This window comes from Juglans regia, chromosome 11 (assembly GCF_001411555.2).
Source record: "Juglans regia cultivar Chandler chromosome 11, Walnut 2.0, whole genome shotgun sequence".
Lineage (NCBI taxonomy): Eukaryota > Viridiplantae > Streptophyta > Magnoliopsida > Fagales > Juglandaceae > Juglans > Juglans regia.
In genome coordinates, this window is record NC_049911.1 from 3,581,608 (window position 1) to 3,606,261 (window position 24,654).

Sequence of the window (24,654 nt, forward strand, 5' to 3'; positions counted from 1 at the left end):
ACAATATTTTATATGGTCAATGATAATAAATTAGATGAAAATTACATTATTAATTTATATAATTACTATATAATTAACTAATTGATACTATATATTAGTTAATTCATAGAATATTAACAAGTGTTAATAATATATTTAAAATTTTATATTGTTAATAGTGATAGGTTAGATGAAAAAATATATAAAATAATTGTTAATTTATAGAATATTAACAAGTATTAATAACATATTTAAAATTTTATATTATTAATTGTACAGTTATTATATAAATAATATATAAAATATTTTTTTTAATTTTATTTTTCATTCAGTTTGGTCTGGAAAAACACTGCACTGTGGACCGGACTGAAACTTTTCGATCCTCTAAAACATGGACCGAGACCAACCGAACCGAGACCAATCTCGGTCTCGGTCTCGGTCTCGGTTCGGACCGAAACGGTCGGTCCGGTTGATCTGTTCGGTTCGGACCGACCGTTTATCACCCTACTCGCAAAAGCTTCCAGCTTCATCGAGTATGCCTTCTCCATCTACACTTAGCTATGAGGCTTCAAATAAACTCATCAATCCGTTAATATCTTTACCCAGTCCTTTATCAAACTTTCCCTCCTTGTCCTTGAAGTTGTTAAATACATCTGTTACAAACAATAGACGAGTGAGAATTAAATCTCATCATCACTTTTATTTTAAATTGAGAAAGAAACAAGACACATAATAGTGAGTAACTCACCGACAGGAACATAGTAACCTTGTTGTCTCAACAATTGAAAGCGTAGCACAACCTCATGAAGATTCTGACCGCAATCACCATGAGCAATGTATTTTGCATATTGCCCTTACTCGATGACACCAAACAATGGCGACAACAACAAGCTTCGATCCTACCCACAACGGTGACCACATACAGAATGTTGGGATCAGACGAAGACGATGCCACTCTTTGGTTTCGTTTTCGAAAACACGACGGCCACTCTGTTTCGAAAACACAAAGACGAAGACGCCTTCTAAGAAATTTCCCTCCATTTTTCTTATGTTTCGATGGATTTCTCTCTCTCACTTTTTAATATATCTCGACTGTCATGTCAGTTGAATTCCCGGGGGTTCCCTACCCCCCGTTGCCTATAACTGATTTTTCTCCTAAAGCTTGTCCGGTTGCCAAAATACCACTTTTGGAACTCAAAATATCAGGCAATGTTGACATGCATAAAGTATATAATTTGGGATAAACAAATTGTCAAATTCAAGGATTAATGAATGATATCATGTTAACAAAAAGAAAATTAATTGATGAACCAGACTTGGGTCCAGTTCCAATAGGACGTAGGACACGTGTCTCACATTCAACGGATTCATTCACAATCCACAGTAATTAAAAAAAAAAAAAGTACTAGTTCTTCTTTGACTTAAGTTTTTAGTGGATTCTACAACAAATAGTGAATTAATATACCGACTTGTAAATAACATAATCCGAGATAAAATGTAAGTAAATGTATCAAAAAAACACATTTGCTTAGACAAAACAATCATGTACTCTTTTTTTATAAAGAGGACGGAACCCCAATTTTATTGATTGTCCCCACTTGTGGCGGAGGAAAATCGTGGTTATAAACACAACACATGGGAGGTACATAAAAGCTAAATCTAGAAAAAGAGATCCCAGGCATCAAAACCAGTATAACCATATAGAGTACACGACCTTAAGAAAGATACATAACCTACATCCGAATAAGCCAAAGAGGGAAACTTGGAAAAAGCCAAGTACACAAAAAAAAAAAGAAACGCAAATAACGAGAAAGCAATGAGAGATAAGCAAATAACGTAAAACAAACCTGGTATGAAGCTTATGATATTCTCAGGTAGGGCATACCCAATTTGTCCATGCGGAGAAGACCCCTCAATAGGCTAGGTAGCATGTGAATATTAGACCAATCAGAGTTCAAACCTTCAGCCCCACACTTAGCTAGAAAGTCAGCCACAACATTACCTTCACAAAAAATGTGATTCACTGTATACTCCAGGCTATTAAGATGTTCTTGTTAATTCTTCCAGAAGTCTTCTAAATACCAAATGGGACACTTATTCTTAACAATCCAATTAACCACCAGTTGAGAGTCAGTTTCTATTTGAACAAGATAAAATCCAAGCACGTGACATCTGCGAACACCTTCCAATAAGCTGCTGAGTTCTGCAAAATTATTGGTACCCAAACCCAAGGGAACAGAGTAAGCCAGAAGTAATCAACCATCCTCATTCCGAATAACACCCCCAGCGCCAGAAGTGCTAGGGTTCCCGAAACTACTACCATCCGTATTGAGTTTTACCGAGCCCTAAAGGGGCCGATGCCATTTTACCACCCGGACCCTCTTGGGCTTAGGGAACAAGACTGGGATATCCAGTCTATTCAAAATATCCATGTCCTGGGTGGAAAGAGAAAACACTTTCATGATCTGGTCCATGGTGCGCCAGAGCCAAAGTTTAATAGCGTGCCATACCGACTCTTTTGAATGAGCCTTATCTTCATACCGAGCTTTACAACGCCTCTCCCAAAGTTTTCAAGAAATAATAGAGGGCAAAAGATCAAAGATGATTCTAACCTGTGAAGACTTACCCGCACAACGAAACCAAAAATTAATTTGATCATTCCAAGTGTAGAAAGAGGCCATATGAACCCCTAGATGAGTGGCCGTTAGACGCCAAATGTGTCTAGTGAAATCCCCCGTGCAGAGCACATGGTTCAAGTCCTCAATATGACCATTTTGACAACAATTACATTTAGAGGCCATTGAGACACCCACTATTCTAATATCTAACCTAAGGTTATCGCATACAACTTGGGGTTTGTTCATACCATAAGCCATTTGAATAATTGTGCTAGATTACGGTTAATTTAGGTACGGTTTAGATATTGAGTTGAGATGAGATAAGTTGATATGAAAGTTGAATAAAATATTGTTAGAATATTATTTTTATTTTGATATTTGAAAAAATTGAATTGTTTATTATATTTTCATATTGCGTGGAAATTTAAAAAAATTATAATGATGAGATGAGATGAAACACTTTTACAATCCAAACGAGAGATTATATACAAAATTAAAAGGGACAATTTTTGTCATGAACCGATAATTCGACATAATAAACCATTGAATACAAAAATTTTGAGTTAGGATTGAATGATTCGAATTAAGGTAAAAACCTACTTTTTAAGTACTCCATAACAAGGGAAAGATTGCCCTACAAATCCCTCCAAGGGCCCCCGTTGGCCAGAGCGCATACATGGATGAAGATTAATGCCAGGCCAGCTCTATCAAGGAGTGGAAAAGCTTGAAAATGGAAGACCACAGAGTTCCCAAGACTGGGAATCATCTACTTACATTCAAGAAACAACCCTGGACTCTGTGACAACGTATAAACATTTCAGCTTCACTCACACCTGGGGTTCTTGGCTTCGTTTGCCTTGATCATGTACATGTAACAAACAGAAATGAGCACTAAAAGACTGCTATCCACTTCTTATTTCCATACAATCCCACCCATAATCAGAAACTCCCTTCAGTTGCCCCAAAACTGCCCCAGCCAATCAAATTCACCTTTTTTACCAAAGGGCCCTTCTGTATTAGCCACAAACGTCATCAAGTCGTACTTTGAAAGTGGGTTGGTCAAAGAAGCTCGGTCACTGTTCGATGAAATGCCTGAGAGAGATGTGGTTGCCTGGACGGCCATGGTTTCTGGGTACACGTCTTGTAGCCACTACGGTCATGCATGGACTATGTTCTGTGAGATGGTGGAGAATGGAATGGGGCCAAATTGTTTTACTTTGTCCAGCGCTCTGAAGGCTTGTAAGGGCATGAAGGCTTTGTCATGTGGGGCATTGATTCATGGTTTGGCTATCAAGCATGGAGCAGAGGGGTCCATGTACGTTGATAATGCACTTTTAGACATGTATGCTACTTGTTGTGCTAGCATGGACGAGGCATGCATGGTCTTTCAGGATATACATACAAAGAATGCCGTTTCGTGGACTACTTTGATCACTGGGTACACTCATAGGGGTGATGGCTATGGTGGGCTTCGAGTTTTCCAGCAAATGTTGCTGGTAAGTAGTGGAAACAACCTACAAATAGTATATTGTAGTTATCCACCCAGTTTAGGTCATTTTCAAGTTCTCTTCATAAAATTTTCCAATTGTTACCTTAATTCGTGATCAGTTTAGGATATCCAATCAACATCTAACTTGTTCCCAAATTAAAATTAGATGGCCTGTTGTGCAGCAATGTGTCAAATTTAACAGATCGAGGCACATTAATTTCCAGTGTCCGCCTATCACGTCCCATTAATTTGTTAACTTTGATACTGACGTAGATGTTGGCTGAACAATTAATCTTAATATATTAGGATGTTGGTGGTTAAAATTGAAAGGTTAGTGAAGATGTTCTGATAGTTAAGATGGATAGTTGTAACCAACCCATGCATTTACACATGAAAATATTTGAGGTTCCAGCAGAATTGCATACAGCACGTAGTCTTTTTTGTTAATGCGCATCCACACTTTTATATTTTTAATTCTCAAAGAGGGTTTCCACTTCATATTATCTAAGCATGCATTAAGTTCTTGAATTCTTTTGGCAAACAGGAGGAAGCAGAACTCAACCCATTTAGCTTTTCAATTGCAGTTAGAGCTTGTGCCTCAATTCGTTCCCACACTTTGGGCAAGCAAGTACATGCAGCGGTGATTACACATGGGTTTGAATCCAATCTTCCTGTCATGAACTCAATACTAGACATGTATTGCAGGTGTGGGTGTTTATCTGAGGCAAATCAATACTTCCATGAAATGAATGAGAAAGACTTGATCACATGGAATACATTGATAGCTGGATATGAAAGATTGGATTCCAATGGGTGTCTACATATCTTTTCAAAAATGGAGTCAGAAGATTTTAGTCCAAATTGCTTCACATTTACCAGTGTTACAGCCGCCTGTGCTAATTTAGCAGTTTTAAATTATGGGCAACAGGTTCATGGAGGAATTGTTTGCAGAGGCCTTGATGGGAACTTGGCATTGGCTAATGCCCTTATTGACATGTATGCCAAATGTGGAAGCATAACTGATTCACGCAAAGTTTTTAGCGAAATGACTTGCAGAGATCTGGTCTCCTGGACAACGATGATGATTGGATATGGAGCTCATGGATATGGAAAAGAGGCTGTTGATTTGTTTGATAAGATGATTCGGTCAGGCATTAGACCTGATAGGATCGTGTTTATGGCAGTTCTGAGTGCTTGTAGCCATGCTGGGCTTGTAGACGAAGGCTTGAAGTATTTCAAATCAATGATGGATCATTATAATCTCTCTCCAAATCAGGAGATTTATGGCTGTGTTGTGGATCTGCTAGGGCGAGCGGGGAGAGTTGAGGAGGCCTATCAACTAATAGAGAATATGCCATTTAAACCCGATGAGTCTGTTTGGGGGGCACTTCTTGGAGCTTGTAAAGCACATAAGCTTCCGAATTTGGCCAAATTGGCAGCCCAGAGGGTGTTAGATTTGAGGCCAAATATGGTGGGGACTTATGTTATGCTGTCAAATATATATGCAGCTGAAGGTAAGTGGGGGGAGTTTGCAAATATGAGGAAGTTGATGAGAGGGATGGGGAGTAAGAAAGAGGCTGGGAGGAGTTGGATTGCAGTAAGAGACCAGGTTTATGGTTTTGTTGTGGGAGATAAGATTGGTTCTCATATAAAGCAGGTGTATAGAGTTTTGGATTTGTTGATTTGGCATATTAAGGAAGCAGGATATGTACCTGATTTGGATTGCTTAACACATGACCTAGAAGATGGGACTTGAACAAAACCTGAAGCTGAAGGCGTTGGAAGATAATATTGACAAAGATTAAATGGTTCTTGAACAACATTTGGTTATTCCATACAACCTTAAGTTTGGCTTTAAGAGAGGAAAGAGAAGGAATTATTGGTGAGGAGAGGTGGTGTTTCTCTCGAGAAGTTCAATTGTGCTGCATCTGCATCCAATAGATAGAGGGGGAAACATAAAAGAAGTGCTTGGGGACAACAAAGAAGGCACTTGGCAACATCAAAGAAGGCATAATTGAATATTTAGGATATTCATTGATTTGATTCCAAAGTTCTTATCTCGTGCTGCAACCGAATTAGAGGTGAAGATAATATCAACGTACTAAGGGTTGTCTTGCATGGCTGTAAAATGCCCGTTTCCCCAGGAAGATTTTTCTTGTTCATTTACTTTTTTTAATTTCTTCAAACCATTTTTTGTGCATGCAAGATGGAAGAAGAAATGAAAAGCATAGCCAAGAACTTAGAAATATGTGGTTCTATAACTATGGTGTTACATTAGGAAAGCCTTTCATTTCTAAGATGGTGTTTCACTAGCATGCAACTTGGAACTTTCAAGCAACGGTGAAGCAGATCTTTTTGTACAGCCAGCAATGAAAAGCACTTGGGGGAATAATCTCAACGACATTGAAATCGATTGGCTTCTGTATAATATGTTGCTACCAATACTCCGTGCATGAACAAGAACCCTGTTAAAGTGGTGAAAGCGATACCGATCCCTGACCACAATTTCACGACTAAAAGCTTTAGAAATGAACGTAGCAGCTGCATGACAATCATAAAGATTCTCAAATTCTTCATAATCCGTATAGGTGTTGGTGGAGTGATGGCAATAAGCCAAAAGGCAATTGCAAGCGTCTCACTATGCCTAAGCGGAGAGGTTTCCGACTCTTCTTGATCAATGTCAAGGGAAGAAACCTCATTTGTATCCGATGCATAACCATCCATTTTCAAAATTTTACTTGTTTCATCCAACTTATCCTCAAATCTCATTTATCTGAGGATGTACCTAATCTCCTGCTAGAAACTCATGAACTACTACATTTACTTCGATCATGCTACAACCTGGGGTCTTCACCACCCCACGTTGCATCATCATGCCTCTAACTTCAAGAACATTTACCTTTTGAAGCAGATATATTAGACAGTAACACATGGAACCCATCATGGTCAGGCTGAAGCCAATGAGCTTTCTTCCTACTCCCCTCCAACCCTCCCCCCCCCCAAATCATATTATCACCATGTTTTTTGCTAGGCACCTCAGGTAGCAACATCTGGTGCCAGAGGCACACTTTCAATGAATTCCTCGGCTTCTTTGAGCATACCCTAGAAGATCAACCATGCATCCATGGTGCTTTACATTGGGTTCTATCTTGTGTTCTTGGATCATTGAATTGAAGTGCTGATGCCCCTCATCTACCAAGCCCATGTGTCGACAAGCCCCAAGAACTCCCATAAATGTTATCTGTTTAGGCACTACACAACATTTTTCATCTCAGAAAAAATGTCAAGCGACTGATCAACCAACCCAAATCAAGAATGTGAGCATTCCAAGTTGAAACCCACCTTTCCTCCATGCCTTAAAATACTTCCAAAGCAGTATCCACACGCCCATATTTCATGTATATGTCTATAAGGGTTGTACCCAAAATGACATTTACCTTTAGACCATTCTTCTTTATATAAGCATGGATCCATTTACCTAAGTCGAGGGCAGCCAGGTGAGTGTTAACTGTAAGCCGATATCACACTAACCAAAGTGGTCTCATAAGGCCTAATGAGACCACTTTGGTTAGTGCCAAAGTTTCTGAGAAACATTCATGTTGGGAATAGTAATACCCTGCTAACATTGCACTCCAAGACACGATATCCTTAAATTTCCTTATATGCGTACAGACAATCAGCAGTTTCTTTTAGTAATTCGTTGTCTAATATATAATCAGACTAAAAGCTTTTGCAGTTCCCAGGAGGAATGTGATGGCCTTGATCCTGTCTATGTTATTTCTTCTCATGAGTTGGTTTGAGCGACACTGCATTTGCTCAACGTCTGTTGAGCTAAGAGAATACATTGATACTTTTGATGGGTATTCGTTCAAGTGCCCTCAGAACTAGATTCAAGTCCGAAGTAATCTGTTCTTTTTCCATCAGGCAAGGGGAGCCGGAGGAGGGGTAAGATCCTACAGCATCTACTTCAAACCCAACTCTACCTCACGTGCCTTCAGAAAAGAAAAGATGGATCTTACCCGGAATCTGATAGAAGAAACACACACTTCAACATCTCTCTCCGTCATTACTCAAATTTCAAATGCACACGATCCCACGTTCCAAAAAATTCTGACATAATTTAGAATATAGAAAAAAAAAAATCAATAGAGGAAATGGATGTCATTCAGAGCCCAAACAAGACAAAGCTAGTCATATAAAAATAGGGACTAGGAAAAGAGTATGTGTTCGTGCTACAGATATAAAAAGATTATACAAAAATAAATTCATAAAATGACATGATTTTTTATGATTCGTTAGATCTATTTTACAATAAAAATAACTTTACAATTTAACGTACCGCATCAAGTCATGTTAGTTTGTGAGTTTATTTTTGTATAATTTCTTTGTGACTAAATTATTTCTCATTCTAGAATTACATATGACACAATAGTACAAGACATGTTAATTAATGGGTAATGACTGGATGTTTTTAGCAAGTTATTGACATTGGCATCAGTGACGACCTAAGTCGAAAAGGCCAAACAATTGGATGTATGACCAAGCAATGAAGGTTATCCCAAACCATTCCACTAACGTAGTGTTCTTTGGCAAAGAGCCGAGCAAGCAATTGGTGCCTGTGAAACTGATGACTGCCTAATTTCAGAGGCCTCTGTGTAGGGCCCTCCGTCTGCAGGAAAGTTTATTTCAAAAGCTGCGTTAATCCCTCTCCAACAGATTATTGCCAATGATCGTCTCAATAGTGGAGTAATTGTAGTTTGTTTTGTTGTCTTGCCATTCTCAGCAGGCAAAAGCAAAGCATATAGATTTAGATTGGGAAAACAAGGTACAAACATTGGCCAGGAGGGGGCCCAATTTCCAAAATAGGGGGTACAAGTATAACCCAGGTCTTCAATCCTTGCATGATGAGTAGGCCCCTAATCACCATTGCAATCCAAAACTAAAACCAAGTGAATGATTTTACAGGCAAAATTATCATCTGATTTATCTACTATTGCATCTCATGTTCTTCATACAAACCGTTAAAGGTTTTAGACCAAAAATATAAAAAGTTTAAAAAAAAAAACTTTCTAAGCTGCAGTTTCAGTGTTTTGTGTCGTACACAAGTTCAGTAAGATCTCATTTGCCAATTTAATGAGCATGTACATGCCTCGTCCACTTCTCAAAGTCTTTTCACAAGTGCTTTCCTGTGTTATTTCCATCTTCACTGATGAATGACTCAAACAACACTGAATGCCGATTGTATGGTGGATGTGACCCGAGATGCAATGGTCTGGGAAGCAAATTGTTGAATCTTCTGCTTAGCATCTGAAATGAACACCACATGGTCTTCATTATAAATTTCCCATTTTAAAAAAGATTTGAATAACTAATTATCAAAAACAAAAAGATTTGAATAACTATATGACAGTATAGATAAGGATCTACACAAATGGTACAAGCTAGCAATAACACCTCAAGTTGCAGCTGTAACTAGTATACTCACTAAGGCCTCTTTGGATGTTAAATAAATATGAAATCACTCCCTTGTGGCCCCCATATGCTTTAAATGGGTATATCTCCGTGATTGCATTTGGTTCACCATTTTGAATTCATGAATTACGCACTCTAACCTTATTAATAATATGAAACTCTATAACTTATGTCATGACATTTTGAACCATCCCATCACAACTGGCTCAAACTCACAAAAAAGCTGTATAAGTAAGCATGTTTTCAGTATCCTCTAAACCAAATTGATTGAAAATTTTGAAAGAAGAGATATATAGTAGCATGCTTTCACTCTAATCTTACATACCGCCAATCCCTAACCACATTCCCCCCCCCCAAAAAAAAAAAAAGAAAAGAAAAAACTACTAGTTATAGCTACCTTCCACAAACCTTATTTATTCTTAGATTGATAGCATAATATTGACACTCCTTTGATTCATTTTAGGAAAGAGACATTTCACATGTCAGCATCAGGAAGTAACGTTAGAAGTTTATAAAATTCTAGAAAATCAAATAAATTGATTGCACACCTTTTCGGCATTTGGTAAAGCCAACAATATTTGCAATACTGAGCGTTAAACAAACTCCTATAACAAGGAGATAATCAGCTTGAAGCCTTATGAGAGAGAATATTGCAAGAACGATCCATGCAGCCGCCTAGAAATTGAAGAAATGGAAGTTTAGATAGTTCTATGAACTACATAATATGGCCGAAGTACAAACAGATTCCAGACCAACTTTTCAAATTCTTGTGCTTTAAATTCTGAACTTCAACTCCAACTACAAATGTATTCTTCATTCAGTTTATCACACAAAAAAAAAAAAGATTTTTTTTATTGTTAACATCTAGCTATGAAATCTCTTGCACCTACCGAATATCCAAATGTATTTTTCATTGAGTTTATAACACACCCATGCGTTTCTTCTTTTTTTTTCAATTGTTTTCTTTTTTCCGCCTTGGTGGGGGGGGTGGCGCAGTGGGGTTTATACTCCACATTTTTTATGTCGTTATAGTCCATAGACACACACACACACACACGGTGGATTGAAGTATGTGGATTGTGACATGTGATGATAGTCATATTTTCTTACCGCAAGGTATAGGGTCCACCAGAACAGCCATGAATCTTTCTTGTTCATGCGGGCCAATGACTGAAGCAAAAACAAGCACCAACATACATGAGACTAAAGCACTAACAGAGAAAATAGTATCTATTCTTAGATGAGCATCACCAGTAATAGACGGTGAACACACGAGGTGAAGGATGTTTTGATAAGCAATGAAGTGAAGATAATTTCACACTGAAAAGGTATACAACACGATACTAACCTCTTGGTCAAGAGATTCAAATTTCCATACGCTTTCACCAAGATCATTTATTTCATTCCACCACCTTAAACCAACTAAAATTCGACCACTGACATTCTTGACTACCCAAAAATCAAGAGCGGCAAGAAGGACAGTCACCACGAAAATGATGACAAAGCTATTAACGAAGAGGGCAGAAAGAATGTAAAATGCCAATGCTGCAGCCTGCCAAATCCACAAAGAATGAATTTATTCGCTGAAACTACTTCCTTCCTCATGAAAAAAGGAAGTAAACTGGCTTATAGAGAAACAATATTAAGAAAATAACCAGGTATACTACACCTTGAAAATAACATGAAAGAGACATGTCTTCGGGTTGGCATAATTTTCTCCTGCAGGCTGCACATGAGAGTAAAATGATTTTTATCTGAAAGGAAACAAAATCTTATAATCCTAAAAAAAATGCCAATTTATACTTTTCAAAAGATGCTTTGTTTTTTATGCGCAGCACCCAACAAAGTTGGAGCTCCTTTTTCATACTAATGCTAAAGGGTATTCCAGACCAGTCCTTGTGACAAAATGTTAAGTTGACAATGATTACTCTTAGAAATTCAACTTTCAAGCTTATATGCTCTTTCTTTTTGAAAAATTCTACTCATCATCCTCACACCACACACCACACACCACATGCCACACACCACACATAATTTTTTAATTTTTAATTTTTTTCTCTTACCAAATGTGTGTGGTATGGATGATGAGTAGAAGAATTCAATAAGTTTAGAAAGAAGAAAACCAAAAATAATAAAAATAAGTGTGGTGTGTGGGGATGATGAGTAGCTAGGTAAAGTTTATATTTTATGACCAGGATGCTGTTTGTCGTTTTTTTTAAACAACATTAGAAGTTTTGCCTCAACCAAGTTTTACCAAATAATTAGGTTCATTTCCTTCATTTTCTAAGAAACCAAAAGAACCCATTTTCTTTTTGATAAGTCCAAGAGAACCTGATTAGAAATTTTGCAATACTCAGCATGCACTACCAGCACACTAAGCTTCCACTAAACTAATCAAAATCCATATATTTGACTTTCTTAGGTGAATTCGATCATTTCTTAGTTTTAATTTACCGCAAGACATTCATGTTTACGTAGTTACAATCATATCCAATGTTATGATTCTAAGGGTTAAAGGTTTAACCAAATTAGTATCCAAAACCCTAGGACTGTTGTTATGATCCAAAAGGTTTAACAATTGTTAAAGACCCAACCATTGATCCAAAAGCCCTAGGACTATTGGATACCAATTTGGTTAAACCTTTAACCTTTAGGATCATAACATTCAGCCTTTTTCCAATTCTTTTCACCGTCGATGTTATCAGGGCCACAATGTGTAACTAATTTCCTCTCTATATTCCTCAAATTTCTCACCAACCAAAAATAAATAAATAAATAAAAGACTGAAATAATCTAAAACATACTTTTTTTTTATAAGTGAAATAATCTAAAAAATACTACAAAGAAAATCCGCGTCTAAACCCCAGATCTAATGTGAACAAATTATCATAATTATCATCACATATGAACAAAAAATATACAGTTGGAATGCACAAGCTTCAAAAATTTTAACATAATGAACATACAACATATCCAATACAGACGCAGAGGCATAAAAAATAACTGAAGAGGCAAAGAGGTAGAAGTGAGTCAACTCACCGGGTTGAGATCCATGCCGGGAAGGTAATAAGAATTTATCAGAAAGATATGGAGCTTCTTGATAAATCTGTCTCTCTTTAATCTCTCACCCGCAACGATTCTCTCAGTCTGGAGAGATTTCAGAAAGGAAAAAAAATTCCTTCTTCAGATCGGACGCGTTTCTTTCCTTCTTTGTATCGTTTATTTGTTCATAGGGTCCCTCGTCCCGAAGATCCGAAAGTTATATGACATTTGCAGAAGAGCCCCCACTAATTAAGGAAATTACAGGCTCCCCAGAAGCCGTTGGGGCCAGGGCTGTAATCGAGCCGAACCGAGCTGATTTTTGGCTTGCCTAGCTCGGCTCGATTCAAAATACTCTAGTTCGAGATTTTTTTTATTTTTTATTTGAGCTCGACTCGATAAGCAAAACACTTAACTCGAGCTTGAGCTCAAGCTCGTCCCACAAACGAGTTTGAATCGAGTTGAGCTCGAGTTCGAACTGTAAATTTTTTTTATTTTTTGAATAAGATTTAATAATTAATAAATTAAAAAAAAATCTAATATTAAATTTATATAACTAACAAGTAGAATTTCTGTTAAATTATAAAATCTTATAAAATTTATAAATAATTAATATCTAACTAGTTGATATTTATCCAAAATAACAATATATTATATGACTACATATATTATTAGTATATACACTTAATATGATAGCATATATCTATTTCATATATGGTTCTCACATACTAGTATATTAAATTATTAAGTTTTATCGACTAATTATTATACAAATTATAAAATATACTTATGAAGTATATTTACTATATAGACATAAGTAATTAGATTACATATTTATATTTTATTATAAAATTGGTTTGCTTATATTATTAGTTACTACATATATATATATGTATATATATAGGTGTATGTATATATTTATTAATATATGACTGAGTTTTAATCGAGTCGAGCTAACGAGTTGACTCGAGTATAAACGAGCGAGTCTTAACGAGCCTTAGTCGAGTCGAGTCGAGTTTTATCGGTTATGTGTCATTTACAATTCGAGCAAGTATCTGCTTTTATGAGCGAACTTTTTTTTCACGAGTCGAATTTGATTCAAGTTTAACCGAGCGGGCTATCGAACAGATTGGTTCATTTACAGCCCTAGTTGGGGCGTCTAGCTTTATTATAGAGATTATGGCCCGTTTAGATTCAAAAAGTCTTTCATCTCATCTCATTATTATAACTTTATCAAATTCTCACACAAAATATAATAAACAATTTAACTTTTTCAAATATCTATTCACTTATTTTAAATTCTAAAATAATAATAATATTAAAAAATAATATTCTAATAATATTTTTTTCAACTTTCATCTAAAATCATCTTATCTTATTTCTGAATCCAAACCAGTCCTATAGTAGTGGATTGCAATCTTGCATTCGGACTACCCGAACCCGCATTATTGGGTTGGTTTGATCCCATTTAGGATAGCATTATAATTCCAACTTAAAAGAATAAAATTTGAATATAGAGAAATGATATTTACAATCATGTAATGTGTAAGCGTCATACACTAACTTTGAAAAAGGTGAATAAATTACGAAATCCACATAAAAAAAAAAAAATTTTAATAATAGATCTTACTCTTTTTCAAAATAATTATGACACTTGTACACTCTACGACTTTACAATTGTATATAACATTATTCTTTAGATTTAATACGTAAATAATACTAGAATTCCTCTTATTCTCTTCGACACTGATTTGCGAAAGATAACATTCTACATTTTACATTTTCCTAGCTAAAAGTATTGTTTTAAGCTTATGTTCCTCCAACAAAAGATGTGGGGGGTGAAGATATTCTTCAATTACTTCAATATTAGTCAATGTACATTTTTAGCTTTATAAGTTACTGTTGGGCACATGAATAGAGTTTACCTATCTTATTGAATGTTGAATCACATCCAGTTTGGATATAAAAAGGTTTCTAACTCATCTCATCTAATAATTACAACTTTATCAAATTTTCATATAAAATATAATAAATAATTTAACTTTTTTAAAATTTAAAATAATAATAATATTAAAATACTCTTAGAAATCTCCTCAAGTATTAATTAATTACACTAGAATAATTTATACATCACTCACTAAGTCATTAAAAAGGAGTAATATTTTTACACTTTTTAATTAATATAATCTCATTATATATAAATGATTGATGATAATAAAATAATAATTTAAATGTTAAAAACAAATGCATTGCCTATTATTTGAGCCACCTTGGGTCCAAGCTATTGGGCTCTAGGACACGTCAAACCCATACTTGAATCAGGCAAACTATACTCTTAAACCTCTCTCAAGTGGGTTGCTTGGACCTCTGGTTTTGGCAGTTTTTGCTCTTTTCGAGTGAGAGAGGCCCAGCAGCAGCAGAAGAAGAGGCAACGGCCGTTTATTTAAATGAGAGGTTGAGGATAGAACCGAAGTGAGTGAGGTGGGTCATTGTCTTATCCTAACTGCAAGAACGAGAGACAGCCAAAGAAGAAGAGGTGATGGGCATAGTAAACATCCTTTAAATTTCAGCCCCAACAGACCGACCCAAAAGACAAAGGGAAGGTGTATAGAGAGTTGGCATGGCAAAGTTGGTGGTGCTGCAACAAAAACAACCTTCCTTCTCTCTTCTCCCTGCCTCTCTCTCTGACTTCAATGGCACCAGACTCCACACTCAAATTCAGGTTCTTTCTCTCCCTATACCTCTCCTGTATTCCTATACGTGTGATAATCTAAGTTTGGATGTCTTGTTTTCCCCCCCTTACCAAATCGAAGGAATCAATATGTTAAAACCAGAAGTCCAAACCATATGAAGGATAACTTTGATAGGTTGATTACACATCAATAAGCTGTTCTGTTCTTCTATATTTCCTGGGTGGTTGCTTGGTGAGGTTTCACTTTCTTAATATAGTTGTACAGAAGTGTAGAAAGAAGTGGATGACACAATTGGCATTTTGTAGAGCTTTTAGTTTTGAGTTTCCCGGGTATTGTTGGAAGCTGGGACATAGTCTGTCAACCAGAAAACTTTGCAAGCAACTAGAATTCTGAGCTTGCTTTCTCTACACACCCCATAAAATTTCCCAAAACACCAGCAACACATGCAAAATATGAAGCTTCCGCTCAATCTGATCGAATCAATTGTCTGATTTTCAAGATTGCATCAACATTAACAAGTAGGAGAAGGTATAACTTGTAGAGAAGTGTCTATCTTAAATATTTGTCAATCGAATTGTTCATTATCCTAGTAGAGCTCAATATCCTGCCCTCCTTATGCATCAAAGTGATTAATCTCTTTCTAAACTTCTAATTCTGGCGACAGTTGAAAAGAAAGGTATGGAAGCCGAAAGGAGCATTACGCATCTCAGCATCAAGCACCAAGAAGATTCTCATAATGGGAGGCACCAGATTTATTGGTTTGTTTTTGTCACGACTCCTTGTCAAAGAGGGTCATCAGGTAGGTTCCCTCCCCTTCTTGTTTGTTTTGTTTCTGTTTTCCCCTTTCCCTTCATTATTTCTGTCTCTGATTGTTTTCCATCTCATCAAGCATTTCAACAAAAACATAGAACAATTATTATTTTCCTGCTCAGTAACATCTTAGACGCCTTGATAAATTTAAGGGTACATGTAATTTTGGGCAGGTGACTTTGTTTACCAGAGGAAAAGCACCCATCACTCAACAATTGCCGGGGGAATCTGAGAAGGATTATACTGATTTTTCTTCAAAGGTATGCTATCAGTTATGACTGGAAGTTCTATCATTCAATATGAAATGCTGTATGAATTTTTGTTGCGGTTTCAGTAGTTTCATTTTGGGAGAAATAAATTACCGAGCTGCATAGTTACTAAATATGTCTGCGATGCTAGATCTTGCATTTGAAAGGAGACAGGAAGGACTTTGAATTTGTCAAAGCCAGTCTCTCAGCTGAAGGCTTTGATGTTGTTTATGACATAAATGGTGTGCGCAATCTCATTTCTTGTCTCTTGTACTGCACAATTTGCACCCTTCCACCATGATACTATTCTTTCATCACCAGAAGCACAATGTCTTACTCTTCAGCTTCAAATAATTGGCAAATTTGGGCATGTTTTCAGGACGAGAGGCAGTTGAAGTTGAACCCATACTGGATGCACTACCAAAGCTAGAACAGTAAGCTCTGAACAGCTTGTTGATGATATTCCGCTATAGTCTAATCAACATCCATAAGATCCTTTCACAGTGAGCTCTGTATGGTCCATTGCTATTAAGTTATCTAGCTTGGATTTTATTTTAAGTCTAGTTTGGAATAAATTCAGACTTGTTATCTTGTGTACAGATATTTTTATGCATTTCATCCCAAATTGGCAAATCACATTCATCCCTTACACGGGAATTGCTCAATATGGCAAATCTTTAGTAGAAAGAAGATTATCGCGTGTAAAAATACTACTTTATGATTTTAGTGAAATTAAGATAACTTTGATTTCATATGTCATGGAAGTTTATATTCATTTATTAGGTTACGATGTTATCAAGTAAAATCAGATGTTGTTCCTTTTCTGTTACAGTATTTTTTCTAATGTATAAAATTTAACTGATTCTCAGGTATATATACTGTTCTTCAGCCGGTGTCTACCTCAAGTCTGATTTACTACCCCACTTTGAGGCAAGTCAGAAGATTGTTTTGCCTAGCTCACTGTTCATCCTTTTCTGTTCCCCTCGGTCTCTTGGTCCTTTTGGTCTTTGCATGTGCACATTCCTTTAGATAGCATTTTCCGGAAATAAAGGTTGCTTCAGCATCTTCTGGTCTATAAACTGTTAAATCTAACCACTGCTTTGACCTGAATTGAGCTCTGGAAAATGAACATCCGCTCTGCTCAAAGCCATTTTACGAGTTCAATCGCTGCTCCATCCAAATGCATCACTCTCATCTCAACCCTATCTCTAGTATGACAAAAATAATCAAACATGAAAATGCAATGTTTGAGCTGTCTTTGCTTGAACTACAAGGCACACTCGCCAAGTTTTGTGATCCATATAGCATATACACCCCTACACCTACTCATGTCGCATTACAAACTAAAAAAAAATATTATTTCTTTTCAAACTAACAATTTTCATTCAAAGTAACCTCAGATAATAATTACTGAACATACTAGTTAGATGACAAGGAAAATTGAAAAGTGAAAGCAATCTCATAGTGCACGTGGTAGAGGGAAGTTCTGAATATTTTACAAATATTGAGGGAATTTGAAATAATTTATCCAAAAAAAAATTATCTTTCCCATTTCTATGCTAACTTGTTGGTGCGTGATGATAGACTGATGCAGTTGATCCAAAGAGCCGGCACAAGGGAAAGCTTGAGACAGAGAGCTTGCTGGAATCAAAGGGTGTCAATTGGACTTCTATAAGGCCAGTCTACATCTATGGACCATTGAACTATAACCCTGTTGAAGAGTGGTTTTTCCACCGATTGAAAGCTGGTCGCCCAATCCCAGTCCCCAACTCAGGAATGCAAATAACACAACTAGGTCATGTTAAGGTTTGAGAAATAGCAATTTTTATATGCTTTGAAGCAATTTCCAGAGCAATGACTTCTTTACTCTTGAACTTAAGTTGAACATTCTTATAAGGTATTCCTGTTAAGTATTCAGTAGTCTGTATGACTGCTTCAACTTGGCTGAAGCAACTCCAACAACATAATACGCTTAGCAAATTGCATATGATATCCGCTGGCACATGTTTGAAGCAATGATATATACAGCTATAGAATTCTATATACTCGAATTTGTTGCCAGGTTTTAACATGATATAGTTTTGCAATCACAGGACTTGGCAAGAGTTTTTGTTCAGGTTCTGGGCAATGAAAAGGCCAGCAAGGAAGTCTTCAACATTTCTGGAGAAAAATATGTCACATTTGATGGATTAGCAAGAGCCTGTGCAAAGGTAATGCTTGCAAATATATATATCTCAATGGGCATACAACAAAGAAGCCCTATGATTTTGCTCAAGCACAGAAATTTATTTAAAGTAATTGTAGTGCTTACTTGTTTCTACTTCTGTCAGGCTGCCGGATTTCCTGAGCCTGAGATCATTCACTACAATCCTAAGGAATTTGATTTTGGCAAAAAGAAGTCATTTCCATTCCGCGATCAGGTACATGTTGAAATCTAAATCGCAAAGCTGAAGATGTGAAGAATATAGATGAACAACCTATGATACATGTAAAATAAGCCAGTCCTTTATTAGCACTCTATTCCATTACTGATGGTATCATCGTTTTGTTAAATATAAATTGCAGCATTTCTTTGCATCTGTTGACAAAGCAAAGAGCGTGCTTGGGTGGAAACCTGAATTTGATCTAGTGGAAGGCCTTGCGGACTCCTACAACCTAGACTTTGGTCGGGGAACTTTCAGGAAAGAGGCTGATTTCTCCACAGATGACTTGATTCTTGGCAAGAGTCTTGTTCTCACTTAGACCATTCCTGTCTTTGATTCCTTTGTAGTGTTTCCTCCTTTCATCCAACTTTCCACTCAAGTTGAGAAGGAATAACTGCACAAATGCCAGGTTTTGTAGTGGCACAATCCCATCACTAGTTTCAACTCTTTGTGGTCATGTACGAGATAAAAAATATATATATATATGAATCTGCATAAATTAACTGCACTCTTTGTCCAAGATTTTGTCATATAATACACTTTTAAATGGTTTCATAAGTCAGCCATTTAAATCAAAGTCACTTAAAATACGACACAGCAGGTGATGTGAAATTCAAGATGATGATCAGCCTTTGTCATTTATACAATACTGGCTCACTTGATATTTCTAAAGGAAAATGCTAGTATGCCGTCTGAGCTTATCTCTTAATTTTGACCGTTTATGGATTTAAATTTTTTTGAAATTGCATTGTGAAGTTTTTAGTCCTAATGTGTTCAAACTCTTGTCTCTTCAAGGCCATGGGCTCTTTCTGGCCCATGAATCCATTGTAGGCAGCAATCCACAAGAGCCACAACCCACAAGTATACTCGTAGGGAGAAAGCCCAAAAGAATGATTCAAAGACAATAACGTCTTGAATTTTCTTCCTTCCTTCCTTCCTTCTTTTGATGGCGCTATAATACGCGTTCTCATAACAGCATGGAGCCTGAAATGATGTTACATTTTCAGAGCATTTGTTGCATGTAGTAGGGTCACTAGGTCCCCCCCTAGGTGTCAATTTCAGTGCCCATTTCATTCCAACATCCTTTTCCACGTAACTTCCTCTAAGTTTCCACAATTTTTTCCCTTTTTTTTTTTTTTTTAAGTTTTGAATGGGGATGTGGCAATAAATAATGGGACTAGATGCGGTTTGAATAATGAGATGATTTTAGATAAAAATTAAAAATAAAATAAAATATTATTAGAATATTATTTTTTAATATTATTATTATTTTAAGATTTGAAAAAGTTATAATTATGAGATGAGATGAAATATTTTCAATTTCCTTTACTGCATAAAATATTAAGACATAAAATGTGGGTGTAAAATTGGTTTCAGATCCATTTTTCACTCTAAAACAAGTGTATCTCATCCAATAGATCTGATTCAAAGTAAAACACATAAATTTATGGCTCAAATTAAGGATATGCAAAGAGAGAGTGAAAATAAAGAAATTTCAAGAATCTTGACTCTGTTTAGATGTGAAGAGTATCTCAGATGATTTGTGAATAATAATAAATATAATAATTAAATAATAATAAATAATTTATTAATAGTAGTGAATAATAGTAGAATCGTCTAATAACATCTTATATAAGTTGTGTGGCGTTAGAATCTTTCATCGCCCAAAAATTTCTTCAAAAATAGAAAGAGAGATTACAAAATCCATTAAAGGAGGAGAAGTCATCAAATTCTTTAAAAGGAATGACAAAAGATTCAAAGAATATGATGGAATATTCTCAAGAGTAAAGACATTATCTTAAACTCCATATCTTAAAACATTATCCCAAAAGAAAAAACATTATCTTAAAACATATTTAATACAAAGTCTAAAAACATTATCCCGAACTGAATTTTGTCGGTTGGGTCTTGTTAGTTCCATAGTCCATAAAACGTGTTCACAATTCCATACTATATCTCATTATCCAATTTATTTCATTGTCCAAAAAAAAAAAAAAAACTTATTTTAATAATTATTTTGGACCAACTAACTAACAAAACTAGAACAACTAGAAGCCACCCCCAAAATCTTTTGCCACGTGGCCTTACGCCGTCCATTGAATAATAAGCCGACAGGTCGTGATTGTCGTCTTGATGCTAGTTGTATTTCATAGGTATCGAAGGGCACCACCCGACCCACAGAAAAAGAACGGCACTGTACTGTGTATTTGTCCACGTGGCGAGATCGAGTCGGTGGACTTTACTTTTGAGTATGTTTGGGTCCCTCACTCTTACTTACTAACGAAGTTAGCATATTAAAATGAAAAATTATATTTACAGTCTTAAAGTAAGGACGGTATATGCAGGCACATGTTTAAATGAGAGAAAATATTATTTTATGAGGGATAATTTTGTAATTTTAAAAAATTTTAAAGTTAAAATAGCCTAGACCTGCACATACAATCTCCAAGTAGGGACTGTACGTAGCATTGCTCTATTAAAATAGTGACAGACATCTATGAGGACGCCACATGTCCGAAATTTTGGTGTACGTGCCTCGACTTCGTGGGACTTTCGTGTGTAGTAATTAGAGGCCGCTGTAGTGATATGGTCGGCGACGGTTGACAGTTGTTATATACAAATCAATATAAATTACGTTTAATTAAATTAAGAATATAAAGGAAGCTTCGTGATGGAGATTTGAGATTGCTCTTCCATGTTTGTTTGTTTATTTATTTGTTTATTTTTGGACTTGTTTGTTTTTAGAGATGAGATGAAATGAAATGAGATGAGATGAGATTAAAATTAAAAAATTAAATAAAATATTATTAGAGTATATTTTTTAATATTATTTTTATTTTAAAATTTGAAAAAATTGAATTGTTTATTTTATTTTGTATTAGAAGTTGAGAAAGTTATAATAATGAGATGAGATGAGATATTTTTTCAAAACAAACGAAAATTTGAATCGATAATAGGGAGTCAAGATGAATATCCATGTTTGTTTATTTCATGCTTGCATTATACTTCGAGATTTTATTTGAAATGCCTTAACAATAAACAGATTTTAAAATTTATATATTGACATGAATTGATATAATATGTTAAGTTGTAAATATATTTTTATTATATATTAGATTTAATGCATCATATGAAATCATATTAATTTATAAATTTATTTTTATGAAATATTTATGGCTATAATAATTCTATTTTTTTTAAAAGAAAATATTATATATATTTTTAGAGTCTACAAATCTCACACACTCCCTTGAAAAAATAATGGGATCTTCTTGCAAGTATCATATTTGTCTATTTTTTTTTTTTTTAAAGAGAATGTACAAAATTATCGCATTTTAAAATTGTAGAAATTATTTTCCTACTTTTAGCATAAAAAGTACCATTACTTTATCGGAGTAAAGACTGGGAAAATATGTGCATAATCCTTTTATAGTTAATGCACGCTTGTGAGATGGTGACAAACTTCGAATCCATGAATGAGTCAGAGTCTTATATTTTATATAGAAATATATAATGTACAGGCTTGTAATTGAGCTGACTCGATTTTTGAATTGCTGTTCTCGGCTCGACTCAATATACTTGAACTCAAGCTTGAGATTTTTTTTTTTTTTTTTTTTGTTCGAGCTTGATTCGATAAACTAAACTTTTAACTCGATGCCGTCCCATAAACAAGTTCGAGCCAAACTCGAGCTCAAATTCAAATTGTTTATTTATTTTTTATTTTTTAAATAAAATTTAATAATTAATAAATTAAATAAATAAAAAATCTAATATTAAATTTATATAAATAACAAGTAGGACTTCTATTGAATTATAAAATTTTAAAAAATTTATAAATAATTAATATCTAATTAGTTTATATTTATCCAAAATAACAATATATTATATGCCTACATATATTATTAATATATACACTTAATATAATATCATATATCTATTTCATATATAGCTCACACATACTAGTATATGAAATTATTAAATTTTATTGACTAGTTATTATACAAATTATAAAATATACTTATGAAGTATATTCACTGTATAGACATAAGTAATTAGATTACATATTTTATATTTAATTATAAAAATAGTATGCTTATATTATTAGTTAATACATATATGTATATATATAGGTGTATGTATATATTTATCAATATATACATGAGTTTTAATCGACTTATTTATTTATTTATTTTATATAAATAACAAGTAGAACCTCTATTGAATTATAAAATTTTAAAAAATTTATAAATAATTAATATCTAACTAGTTGATATTTATCCAAAATAACAATATATTATATGTCTACATATATTATTAATACATACACTTAATATAATATCATATATTTTTTCACGAGTCAAGTTCGATTCGAGTTTAACCGAACGAGTACCGAGCGGGCTATCAAAGAGATTGGTTCATTTATAACCATAAATGTACGCATTAGTACAATCATAAATTTGGTATACAAAACTAATCGTATTAAATTATAATTAAGTAAGCCTTTGGATATTGAGGTTTCTCTAGAATTCCTGGAATATTCTGCAGGGTATATATCTTCAAATCGCAATTATTATTTTAAATTTAAAAGTAAGGTTCAGCTATTATTATATCAGCATCTATAATTTCCAAATTTAAATACTTACCATTTTGTTATTTAAAAATATTTACATTATATGCCATTCACGTAACATAATTTAACTTAAATATAAATTTTAAAATTTAAATCTTACCATATATAAAGATATTTTATGTAAGGGATGGGGATTCGAATATGGTTATCTTATTTAGAGACTTATGTCATCTGATCCAAAGGTGTTTGTCAAATCTTACCTAGTTACCTTATATATAAAGATTATTATAATGAGTGAATTTTAGTTTTTTTTTTTTTTTGTTAAAGGGAAACTGTCATAATTTATTTATCAAGAAACTTACATCTATAAATAGATATATTCTGAGATGTTCTCATATCAAACATGATATCATAAATTAAAATAATATATTTAAAGCTTCACCAGTATACTATTTCATTTTATGACCGATTTGGTCAAAGATAAACGTCTAAGAGATAGCCCAACATCACCCTTCATAGAAGAAGATGACTCAATATTTACATATAAAAGTTCGAGAAATGAACTCTTTTTTTATTTTAATTAATAATAAGAAAATTAAAAAATAAAACAGTAAGATAAATATAAAAATGATGAATTATAATTTAAATAAATTCTGATAAATTTTAAAATCTGTGACAGAGTGTGAATGTAACATACTTATCTCTTCTTAACCACAAAGATGATTTATGAAATATCTGAGAGTGACGAGTCTGAGGATGTAGCGTGTATGGTGGGGAAGAGCTGCTGAATGGGACGTCAGATTTTGTATGTGCGACCATTATGTCATGTCATTTCATGATGTTTAAGGATTATCCGCCATTTACTGTCCGATAATAACCCACCCCATGTGCCATTGCCATGCGCGTGCTTTATGAGATCAAGATCCAATCCAACGGTGCGTATTGTTATCCTTGGAAAGTTGACCGAATGGGGGAAAAGTTTTCTACTTTTATTCTTTATATTATCCTGCGCTTTCGGGCGCCGTCCAATTCTTCTCTCTCTCTCACCGTCGGATCAAATCCTATGCCACACCTAGCGTCCGATCTTTCCTTTCCTAGATAGAATAAAATCAACTACATTAATTTTCATGGGGGATTAGTCTAACCGACGCCGTTTTTGAAGCATGATCGGTGATCCTACAAGATTGCCGACGAAATAAATTATTAATTATATTTATTTTAATATTTAATTACCCCTAATCTTCAGCATTTTACCTAATTAAACCTACCCTTAAATGCCTATATAAACCCCCGAGCACCTCAACCCCAAACCC

General features: G+C 34.7%; 3 protein-coding genes across 3 annotated transcripts; 2 read left to right on the plus strand and 1 right to left on the minus strand.

The window, feature by feature from the left end:
* The first annotated feature begins 3,240 nt into the window (after positions 1-3,240).
* LOC108987844 (putative pentatricopeptide repeat-containing protein At1g56570) lies at positions 3,241-6,823 on the plus strand. The gene is made up of 2 exons (XM_018960869.2): positions 3,241-4,093; positions 4,631-6,823. The coding sequence occupies exons 1-2, from the start codon at positions 3,482-3,484 to the stop codon at positions 5,840-5,842; spliced, it is 1,824 nt and encodes a 607-aa protein (XP_018816414.2). The 5' UTR covers positions 3,241-3,481; the 3' UTR covers positions 5,843-6,823.
* A 2,048-nt stretch (positions 6,824-8,871) lies between these two features.
* On the minus strand, positions 8,872-12,823 carry LOC108999554 (Golgi apparatus membrane protein-like protein ECHIDNA). Its single transcript, XM_018976456.2, has 6 exons — positions 12,598-12,823; positions 11,228-11,284; positions 10,907-11,110; positions 10,669-10,728; positions 10,107-10,233; positions 8,872-9,393 (listed from the first exon to the last, which is right to left on the minus strand). The coding sequence occupies exons 1-6, from the start codon at positions 12,610-12,612 to the stop codon at positions 9,305-9,307; spliced, it is 552 nt and encodes a 183-aa protein (XP_018832001.1). The 5' UTR covers positions 12,613-12,823; the 3' UTR covers positions 8,872-9,304.
* A 2,310-nt stretch (positions 12,824-15,133) lies between these two features.
* On the plus strand, positions 15,134-19,279 carry LOC108987898 (chloroplast stem-loop binding protein of 41 kDa b, chloroplastic). The gene is made up of 10 exons (XM_018960956.2): positions 15,134-15,319; positions 15,955-16,089; positions 16,274-16,360; positions 16,500-16,590; positions 16,728-16,782; positions 17,218-17,278; positions 17,933-18,154; positions 18,442-18,558; positions 18,679-18,768; positions 18,914-19,279. The coding sequence occupies exons 1-10, from the start codon at positions 15,218-15,220 to the stop codon at positions 19,088-19,090; spliced, it is 1,137 nt and encodes a 378-aa protein (XP_018816501.1). The 5' UTR covers positions 15,134-15,217; the 3' UTR covers positions 19,091-19,279.
* Positions 19,280-24,654: the final 5,375 nt, after the last annotated feature.